We start from the raw sequence: 11561 nt of genomic DNA on the forward strand, positions 1-11561 counted from the left end.
AGATTGTATAGGTACCTACTGCTACGCGGAGTTTTGATAAACATTATACATTATCGTATGTCTCTCAAACCGTATCTGTATAATATTATGTTTTATGTTTACAGAATTGTCGGTAAGTAAGTATATATTGACTTTGAGTAATTAATCAGTCAGTGACAATTCGGCTTGGTCCGAAGAGCAAGTAAAACAAATATTCAACTTACACATAGAAGTATATTGGAGAATACTGTCAACAAGATAAAATTTCGTTTATAAATTAATGTAACAACAACAAATTTCTTACACTATACATTTTAAAGTAGCTGTGTATGTAACTTTTCAAAATAAACATATTTATTAGACTGACAATGAATATTCACTTGGGTTCGGTAGGAACATAAAACAGGTTATATTATGTACAGTAAAGTCAGGTGAATTCATTTATCTATATAAAAACAATTATTATACAAAGTTTAGATGTACTTCGTTCCTCCACAATCTGCGTCGATGTTAGTAAACTCCGATTTAATATCATGAAACGTTAAATACCTATACAAGTATACATCCTTTTACACCACAAGAATAAGTCACTAGACCGCTACACCGATTATAACAATAATTTATACACCGAAACACCCAATCCGTATTATTGGTAAGTATACATTCACCAGAACTAGGTTTATTCAAATACATTCGGAATGAACACTTAGAGTTGATTATCTTTGCTATTAGACGCTTCGTAAATATTTCCAACTGGACATAGTTTTATGACGGCCCTACCCACACCGTTACAATACAACAAGACTGAGGCGCGAGCATAGGATTCGATACTATTTTCGAATCTACACGAAGGGTCACTTTTACCAAACGCTAAACGTATTTAAATCAAATTTTAAATACATTTTGTACTAACTTATAGACGTATGACAGGCTACTAAATACGTTTAGCGTTTGGTGAAATTCCACCTAACATATGGAAAAAACAAATGTCACTTTTGGACCTAACTTTGCCTTACATTTTGACAGTGACAGTTGATGAAACGCAACGTTAACGGAGGATCGAAACTTGTGCTCACGACTCTGGATATGATTTACTATATTAAAAAGTTAAGTTCGATTGCACCAACCTTGCTTTTCACTGATCCACTGGTTTCAAGATCTTCTATACACATCAGACTCTATACTAAACTACATGCGATGTAGTTTATTTCACCAGCTAGGGAATCCAGTTATCCAGTGCAAGTGTCCCATACAATCCTCACCCACTGCGCCATAATTTACACCGAACTGACTTGCATGGCGGCGAACCGGGGAGTCGTCTCTATATCCATAGAGTCAGTGGTCTGCGAACGAGAGTCCGAGGTCTCCATACTATTGTGTCCAGACGCAAGTGATAATTCATCTTTCATACTCCCATTAGCTTCAGAGCTATCCCCTACACTGCCCTTCTGTGAAGAGTCTACCGCATCGCCTCCGCCGCTCAAAGAGTTCCATATAGCCTTAGAAGAATCTTTTAGAGTGACTTTTTTGTCTATGCTCTTGTCTTTGGAATCTTTTTTCTTCCCGAGGGTGAATTTGGGTTTGGAGGTGCGAGGTCCCCCCCGCGCTAGTGCCCCCTCCCCCTCGCCTTCCTCAGTGATTGATTGAAGAGCGTCGGTGTCCACGGGCTGCCCCGCCTGGATCGGAATGTCATCTGTAAACAACCATTCAGAACGTTAGGATTACATTGGTGGGGGTGGTATTGGTGTGACCAGACGATGTTACAGTATTGTGAAGGCAAAACCTGTGAGAATAGAGAAAGTGGGATCAAAAATGGACCGGCCGTATCTACAATGAGAAGCGAGGTTTTATTCAGAAGCTGACAGTGATGCTATTTGTACTGATCAAAGATTTACAATTATATACATAGTTGAATTTACCGAATTAGTTTTTCATTTTCATATCAGAAGCGGATTATGAATGTACATTAATATGTATGTGTTGATAGATTTTGTGCTTATTGAACGAGTATATTTGGCCGAGAAGTGGTACATTTTATTTATAATCTGCAAGTGAAACATGGAAGCTTTGATATTTGTAAGACTTGAGAACCGTAAACATTTGTGGGGTCACGTATTATGCCTTTGTTTAGACTGAGACTTTGCGTGCGATCACATACACGTCAGTGCTAAGAGTTAATTGAGATTGACCCAACATAGTACCTGTCAGTTATATAGATATGTGACCCTATAATTCTCGCACGAGGAGCTATCAGATATGTGATCATCATCATCATCAGGTGTGCTGACAGATCGCTTCCAGTATTCCCCGTCAAGGATCTTAGAGCCGATAGAGAACGAGTCTATTTTGAGGTCGAGGTGGCATGTGTCGCTGAGTACAATATGCCGCGGGCTCGGGGGGCATCCCACGGGCGCGCGCGCGGCGCACGCGTGCGGCAGCAATATGGCCGCCCCGTCATCTGTCAGGCGCAGTGGGACACAGTTTAGTATTTAGATTTAGATCATGCCTAAACTTGTCGGTCATTCACGGAGGTGAGGTTATATGTCGCTAGTTATGTGAGTTGAGGTTGAGACGCCTACCTACTTACTATTGACTACCTTTCTGACATATTGATACAACATACATTATTAAAGATTACTTACTTACTATGCTATAAGGGTCTTATCACACTGACGATTCGCGGGCGATTTGAAACAATTTAAATAAATTACCAGTGTGATAATGCCCCAAAGCTTATGTTATAGTGTAATTAGTGTGCCATGTGACAGTAAAGGTTCCTGGTTAAATGTGTACCTGGTAACTTCTTGGTCCGGAAGGAGGCGTTGGTGATCATGGACTTGGACATGGTGACGGTGTTGGTAGCTGGAGACAAGGCCACGCTGATGCCCATCGGACCGTCGCTCGGCTGACCTGGAATTTAAGAGTTGGATCACTATTTATTTGTGGGAGAACCATCTGTTTAAACACAAATCATTCCATTCAAATTCTTATGCACTGAAGGTAAGAGAGATAGAGCGATATAGAATGAGTCCATCTGCCATTTACAAATGGTTTCTTTATCTATACACGATAAAGTTTATACGACTACAGATCCGTATTCATAGAAGTAAGTTTCTATGTTCACGAGAATTGCAAAGCGTCACATGTTTTTCTCGTCAATTCATGAAGCCAAATCAAATCAAATCAAATATATATTTATTGCAATAAATAACATGTTGCAGTAAGATGTTACACAGCACATTATGGACACAATGTCATTTTACCCATGGGTGTAGCAATATTATTGTTTAAAATAGTATTTTAATATTTACATTATTTACAATAGACCAATAACAATTAATAACATTACATTTACAATTCAATTAGAAAATTCAATTCAAAATAGATTTAACAATTTATAATTATACATTATTTACAATAGACCAATAACAATTAATGACATTACATTTACAATTCAATTTGATAATTCAATTCAAAATAGATTTAACAATTTATAATTATACACTAATGGAATTATTTATTATTATTCGTTATAAGTAGGTACCTATTCGCATTTAAATTCAAGAAATTCATTGAGGCTGTAGGGACTTATCACCAATAAAAATTGTTTTACTCTATTTAAGAATTTATTGCCTTTTAGCATTTTGATGTCATCTGGCAGTTTGTTAAATACTTTGATGGCAGCCATTTTTGTTGTACGGTCATAAGATTTCGTTCTACTTTTAGGTATTTCTAAGTTATACTTATATCTTTCATTAAGTCTGCTGCTTTCACCTTCAGGTCTTAAGGGAAACTTGCCTGGGTACCGCATTATTATTTTGCACAACTCAATAACATAGAGAGCTGTTAATGTGTGAATTTTCAGATTTTTAAATGAGTCCCTACAAGATATTCTGTTTGACTCTAGATTGTCTAGAATACGCACACATCTTTTCTGTAAGATAAATATTTTGCTTACATCTGTGCTTCCGCCCCACAATGCTAAACCGTATACTACCCGTGATTGGAAGAAAGCATAGTACGCCTCGATAGCTGCTTTTTTCGTGGCAAGCCTTGACAAGCACCTTAGCGCATAGCAGAAACTACTAAGCCTACTTTCCAGGGTTTCTATATGTTTTTTCCAATTCAGGCTTTCATCTATATGCAAACCCAAGAATTTTGCATTTTTTACACAATCAACCCTTTTGTCATCAATCCTTACATCCAGACTAATATCCGAAGTATTGTAATTTTTAAAATGCAGCATATTTGTCTTACTGACATTGGTATTAAGATTAAGGCTCTGTAACCAAGTTATAATTTGAGTGATAGTGGATGTATAGTGATAGCCTCCAATCCATTTTCAAACCCATTCTAAGTATTTTCCGTAAAGTGTTAATATCTACCAAATAACTATAATCACCACTCACCTGAAGGCATACTCTGTATAGAGTTAATCACCGCGCTAGTAACCAACATCACATCGGGGAACAGCTCATACTGCGCCCTCTGGTTCACATCCCGGACGGCCTGTAGAGCCAGCGTATAGAACTCATTGAACATGGCGTAGTAGATGCCCTCGACCAGTTCTATGAGGAAGTGCGGGGACACGGGGATGCGCGGGGTCGAGTTGTAGGAACTGCTGTGGGAGCCGTTCTTGTGCTGTTGGAACCCTTGCGTTACTATTCTGGAATTTGGAGAAGGTTTTTGTTGTTAGTGTTACTGGTTGTTGTTTGTTATTCAGCATGGATTTAACCCTTTGGCTCCTACCAGAAGAAAGGATTATTGGTTAATGTACTATGTAAAGGATTTTGAATATCATAATTGCTTGAAAGAAGCCGATGTCCAGTAGTGGACGCTTACGGGCTGATGATTACGATGGGATGGTGTACCAAGTGGATCTGTTTTCTGGCTAGCAAAAATAAGCCGAAAAACAGCAGTTCAGCCAAAACCCTTCAGAGGATTTTTGTCAATCACAAATCCTCTATTATTCAGATGTATTTTAAACTGTGAACAAAGAAAACACACACAAACCTAGAAGCAGCAATACAGAAATGCCTGAGCGACAGCTTCTGCAGTAGACTCGAGTTCCGGTTATACACGAAGAGCAGCGCCGACATGACCTTGAAAGAAAGAAAGAAAAAACATTTATTGCCACATAATCGAAAAAACACAATAAAACACAAATACAAAATTAACTTATGATTAAAAGGTGGCAAAAGGACAAACTCAGCAAAGCTGCGAGTTATACCTCGTATAATCTATGCCAGTGTTTTTCAACCTGTGGGTCGCGACCCCCTGGGGGGTCGCGAAGCTTCTGTAGGGGGGTCGCGAAAAGGTGAAAAAACTTGGACCTTTAGTAAAAAAAAACAATAAAGACAATTATTATTAATTTATTAAGAGACTCTTACTTTTAAAATACTTTTACTTATATTTTTCTTAAATGCGAAGGTTGAGCTTGTTTTTTATTAATTAAACTATCCCATCGTGGATCTGTTTTAGTACAATAGACCACATCCAGAAACAGTAAGGCAGATTATACAGAAGACCCGAAGATTATAATCAGCCTCTGTATCTAGCCTTTGTGGACTACGAAAACTCCATCGAGACCTGGGCAATTTTGGAAGCGTTGCAGAGATTTCAAATGGACTGGCGCAATATCGAGGTGTTGAGTCTGTACAATGCCGCTACTATGACTGTCCAAGTACAGGGCCATAAGACAAGACCTACCCAACTGCAAAGAGGAGTGCGACAGGGGGATGTGATATCTCCGAAACTGTTCACCAATGCATTGGAAAATGTCTCTAAGACGTTGGACTTGAAAGGACATGACATATGTGTAAATGGCGAGTACATGTCACACTTCCGCTTCATGTACAATGCTCACATCAAACCGAACCGGAGTCGGTCATCGTTGGTAAGGCAACAATCGAAGTTTTGCAAGAATATGTCCACCTCGGCCAGAGTATTGGGCTAGGCAGAAGCAACTTCGACATCGACAAGGAGGATGCAAGGCGCATCCAACTGGGTTGGGCTACATTCGGGAAACTTCGTCACATATTCTCCTTGGCCATAATGGCCATCCCTCAGAGCCTGAAGACAAAAGATTTCAACCAGTGCGTCCTGCCAGTGATGACGTATGGTGCAGAGACGTGGGCACTGACGGTAGGACTAGTCCACCGATTTAGAGTCGCTCAGCGTGCTATGGAGAGAGCTATTCTTGGGGTTTTTCTTTCATAAATCGTATCAGAAATGAGGTTTCCGTCAGTCAGAGGATTAAGATTACCGACATAGCTATCAAAATATGTAAGCTGAAGAGGTAGTGTGCTTGTCATATCTGCCGAAGAACCGATAACCGTTGGGGTAAACGAGTTCTCGAGTAGAGACCACGAATAGGCAAACATAGCGTGGAAGGCGACGACCACAAGTAGGTACCTATTATAATTTTTTTGTAAAGCTAGGTATTTTGTCTTTCCATTTTAATTTCACCCTTAAAAATATTCTAGCTATTTAAATACTCATAAAAGTCAGAAAGATAAAGCTAATTTCAATATAAATTCCTGGTCGCAATGGCATTAGTCGTACACACATGTATATGTAAAATAAATAAAAAAATATGTTTTTAAATCCGATAAGTAGGTATGTACTATAAATACGTCGTAAGGAATAAATACTGTAACATACACATACATACATGATAAAAAACCGAAAGGGTCAAGGGGATCGCGAAATATATTTTTTATACCAGGAGCATCATGAAAAAGGTTGAAAAACACTGATCTATGCAGTGCTGGTTTTCAGTTTGCCCTGGACTTGTTTGCTAAATTATATACTAATAAATTAAATAAATTAATTAAACACAAGCTTATCCTAATCCTAACTAATATTATAAATGCGAAAGTAACTTTGTCTGTCTGTCTGTCTGTTACGGGTTCCGCTCATCTCGCATAATCTTTATTGACCAAAACTAATTTCGCATAACTCGTATGGTCTAAACTTTTTTGGCCGAACCATCACTTTGCCAAGACTTATGTGGCATAAGGCTCGTTTCGTCTAAAACTCTTTAGGCACAATCTTTAAACACCTAAGTTTCGTTTGCTCAAATTTATGTTCGTCTATACCTATGTATAATCTTGTTTCTCGTAATGTTATCTTAATAAATAATATATTAAGCATGTAGTAAATGTACAAATTGTGGTATTTTTCTCCTGCATCCCGAAAATCACGATATTGTATGATCAAAAAAATCGAAAGTTAACGACCAATATAATTATTACAAACCCCATGTGATCGAAACCTAAAAATAGGTGCGACGACAAGCAAAGCGAGGAGGAGCGTGTTAGGTGCACATGTTCATCAAAACCAAAGCGGAGCGCAGCGAAGCGGAGCGGAGCGTTTTCCAAACAGCGGAATCAATACAAGGCACCAGTTTGCGCTATGTAGGGAGACGCTCCGTCAAAGTTAAAGCCAAGCGAATATTATTACTTTGTATAAACCTAATAAACCTATGCCATAGCATTATTAGGCTATTCAAGATTTGGCCATACCATTATTAGGCTAAACAATGTTATGCGAAATAACTTTTTACTAAACGAGATTTATGCCATACGATTTTCGGCGTAACGAGACTTTGACCAAACGTTACTATGCAATACGAGATTAGGCAAATAAATCTTATGCCAAAAAAGGTAGAACCGTCTGTTACTCTTTCACGCCAAAACTGCTCAACGGATTTGAATGAAATTTGTTATGCAATATGCATATGGTCTAGACTACTCTAGACCCTGAGAAAGAACATAGGCTACTTTTTATCCCGGAATTCGCACGGGAAAACTTTTTAAGGCGAAACGAAGCGCGCGGGAACAGCTAGTTAGTTAACCTTGAGGCGGTTCTGTGCGTGCAGCGACTGCACCTGCGGCAGCGGGCCCCAGCGCACCAGCTTCGTGTCGCACTCCTCCCAGCGCCGCAGCGCGCTCTCTGTCAGGAACTGGGGGCCGAGCGACATCGGCTGGAACAAATTCAAAATATAAATATAGTTATGGATTATGAGGAAAAAATTGTGATGAATGGAGTGGCATTATTATGGAGGTGAAAATGTCCATGATTTTCTAGAATGGTATAAAATTTCATTTAAGTACGTGTCTTGAACCCACTTTAGATTATACAGGGTGGCCCAAAGAGTGACGTCCAAAGGAAAATGTTTGATTCCTTAGGTCAAGGGGTAGCCAAATCACCCCCATGTATGTTCAGCAATTTTTAGTAGTTTAGGAGTTATGATATTTTTTACAAATTTTCTATGAAAATCGACCTCAGTGGATTAATTATGTTTTATAATTTTTTTGGATAACTTTTTAAAATTATTTTTTATTTTTGTGTCATCCTCTTAAGTTGTTCTTTTAACCATAAAAGTTTCAGCTTCCTAGCTGTAATGTAAATTAGTTATTTTTATATCGAAAGTTCGAATTTAACGATCGAGCTAGACTGCTCTGAATTTTCAACTTGAAATTAATAATTGAAATAGATATTCTCATGGTCCCTTATTAATTTTAAAAACTCCGCAAGGTTCCAAAATTACATAAAAATAAAAATAAACTATTGCTTAATGGAGTATTATTTGCAGAAAACAGCCTTCAAAGGTACAGTTCTCCCATATTAATAATGCGCATGCAAATCTTCGCAAACTGTCGTATTCCCGGAAACACCCGAATCATTTCTTAAACAAAGCACTTGCATTTTGATCCTTGTTCGAAAGAAATAGTAGTCAATATCATGTGACACATAATCGAAAACAATTTGGGCGGTCGGTGGCTGTCACCGATCAGTCAAGGGTCTCAAGGTCAAGATCAATATTACTTTTGTGGAATTATAAAGAGCTGCAATTACACATCCTTCTTGTTATTTTTTTCAAATGTGAATTTAATTTCAACTTTAATTATTTTTGGAGATGCCATATTATGAGGCACATTTAAGAATAAAATATACGTCACATTGATAGACTTCACTTTGCCAATAAAGCCACACCCAAAAGACCAAGTTTGTAATTGTAATATTATTGTGAATGATCAGCGCTGTAAATACTTTTGAACTGAGATTTTAATGTAAACATTTTTATTAATGTGAAATAATCAGTGCTGTAAATACTTTTGAACTGAGATTTAAAAAAATTAATATAAACCTGTGTTTGAAATCCATTTCTCCTTATAATATAAACCTTGTGTTATTCAAACCTTCTTTCATCCATCTTTACATCAGCTTCAGTAAGACACTTGAAAAGTACCTACTGTAACATTTTCGAAGTAAATTTTAATATTATGGAATATTATGAATTATCGAATCAAATTTCGTTACTGATAAATCAATTATCTCTTTTACAAAATTCTACTAAAATTTCATGAAGAAAATGCACTTAACCACTCTAAATACATAATAGTTTTCTAACGCTCGGGAATACGACCGTTGCCGAACAATTCTAGAACGAAGATTTCTATGTGCATTATCAATTTTGGGGAACTGTACCTGGGTGGAAATTACCTAATTAGTAAATTGTTTCAGAAAGTTGAAATATTCCTGTTATGTCATTACTAAGGACTAATTAAGTTAGAAAATGTATCAAATTAAAGGGAAAATAAAATTATTGACCATATTTTTAATTTAAGTTACATTTTTGAATGTACATTCTTAGTAAAATGTTTAAGTCTGAGTTGTAAGATTTATGAGATAATTGTATTATACTCGTAAATAATAAAAATTGCTGAACATACATGGGGGTGATTTGGCTACCCCTTGACCTAAGGAATCAAACATTTTCCTTTGGACGTCACTCTTTGGGCCAACCTGTAATATGCAATAAACTTTTAAATAATATCAGAATCCAAATCATGCAAAGGGTAAAAGAGTTAGGGCATATTTTATGTACTGATGTGATAATGATAATGAAGGTGTCCTATGTAAGAAGTAAAGGTGAAATACATACCTCATGGTAAATAGAAGACTGTGCTAGGGATGGAAGTCGGAATGAGACTACTTTGGGTTTGCCTGCCTCATCCACCACTTCATAGTTGTAGATACCTGAAGTAAATAAATAAGGATGTAATATAACTATAAAAAGGATCTCTTTTTATGCAACGGGGCAGAAACTGCATTAAACAAAGTGTGAAGTGTTCAATTAATTTGATCAAAGTGACTTTAGTTCTCTGCTTTAGATTTATGAAACCATAGTTTCAGGGTTTCAGGCTGCAACTCTTATCACATTGCAATTAAAGTTTTTGTCAAGTTATAATAGTTCACCAAACTTTTCATGATTGGTTATTTCCTAATGTTTCACACATAAGATCTTTTTCAGTTTTATTAGTAAAACTACAAAAACTAATTTATTTCTCTTACTTATAAGTAGAGTTTCAATGCATCTGCATATTTTTCTGGTGCCCTGCTGAGCAACGAGGCTCAGGTAGTTGAAGATGAGCGTCGGCACAAACTGCAGAGTGAACCGCTGCAGCTCCACCTCCTGCGAGCGGTAGAAGCTAAACAACTGCACGCATACATCTTCTAGAATCTGAAAAAAAATAGTATAAAAACATTGTTTATTGCTATAAGTACCTCATTTACATGTTAGCCAAGACTTATGCTGGGCTAGCCCTATCTCAAATTCATTCAAGTAATGGAATTTTTAGAGAGGATGGCCTTAACCTTGTCTCAGCCTAATAAATGAGACACACATAACATTTTACATTATTTGTAAATTGTTATATTGTAGCTTTCTTGATAAATATACCTAACTTTGTCTACCAATGCCTACCACTGTAAGCTAGCTGTGGTAGGCTGGGTTGTGGACAGTTTTTGTCAAGCCTCAAATCTTTATATAAGTACATTGCTTACCTTTTCATATTGCTCTCCATCCTCTGTTTTACTGGACTGTTGTGTCTCCGTGTCACTATCACTGTAGAGTAAGCTAAAAACAGCAGTGGCTATCTCATGGTTGTGCTCATGCTCAGCTGCAAAACTCTTGATCTCATTTGGCTGTAATGAGGAGTACTCGGAGAGCCACTCTGTTATGACATGTTTCCATTCAGCCATAGCTCTATAAGTTATCTGGAAACCTGTAAAAAGGATGACGACATAAAAGTGACCTTAGTCACGCTAATCAAATTACAAGTAATATAAAAAATATCATAATAGATCAGTTGATAAATTTATAATTAAGTTTTTACTTACGAAAGTGTAAACAATAGCCATACCTGTATAAAATAATGATAAAATATGATTTTGTTTTCAGACTATGTATTTTATGTTTTGATCCTTTGACGATTTATAAATAATTTAAATACCGTAGTCTCTTTTCCAAATATTGTTTAGCGCTGAGGAATTTAATTTAAAAATAATAAAAACTCATGATAAAATTTTCAGTAATCACAACAACAAACCACAATTTTTTGACATTTTGACTTTTTTCACAAAAAAAATATGATCTACACTTTTCCAGTAATATGTCCAGTCGGTTGAATAAGCTAGGAAAAATATTGTGATATTCTACGCAACAGGGTCTTTAGTGATGGGAAATGTACATTTTGGCCATGCATAATCATAATCGAATAATATTTTTGGTC

The 11561-nt window shown here is 36.9% G+C and overlaps 1 protein-coding gene across 1 annotated transcript; it reads right to left on the minus strand.

The window, feature by feature from the left end:
• Positions 1 to 1065: 1065 nt before the first annotated feature.
• Positions 1066 to 11404, minus strand: LOC105391161 (hyccin). Its single transcript, XM_048623432.1, has 9 exons — positions 11193 to 11404; positions 10834 to 11054; positions 10342 to 10510; positions 9932 to 10026; positions 7838 to 7966; positions 4993 to 5081; positions 4389 to 4645; positions 2773 to 2889; positions 1066 to 1672 (listed from the first exon to the last, which is right to left on the minus strand). The coding sequence occupies exons 2-9, from the start codon at positions 11029 to 11031 to the stop codon at positions 1257 to 1259; spliced, it is 1470 nt and encodes a 489-aa protein (XP_048479389.1). The 5' UTR covers positions 11032 to 11054; positions 11193 to 11404; the 3' UTR covers positions 1066 to 1256.
• Positions 11405 to 11561: the final 157 nt, after the last annotated feature.

This window comes from Plutella xylostella, chromosome 10 (assembly GCF_932276165.1).
Source record: "Plutella xylostella chromosome 10, ilPluXylo3.1, whole genome shotgun sequence".
Taxonomy (NCBI): Eukaryota; Metazoa; Arthropoda; class Insecta; order Lepidoptera; family Plutellidae; genus Plutella; species Plutella xylostella.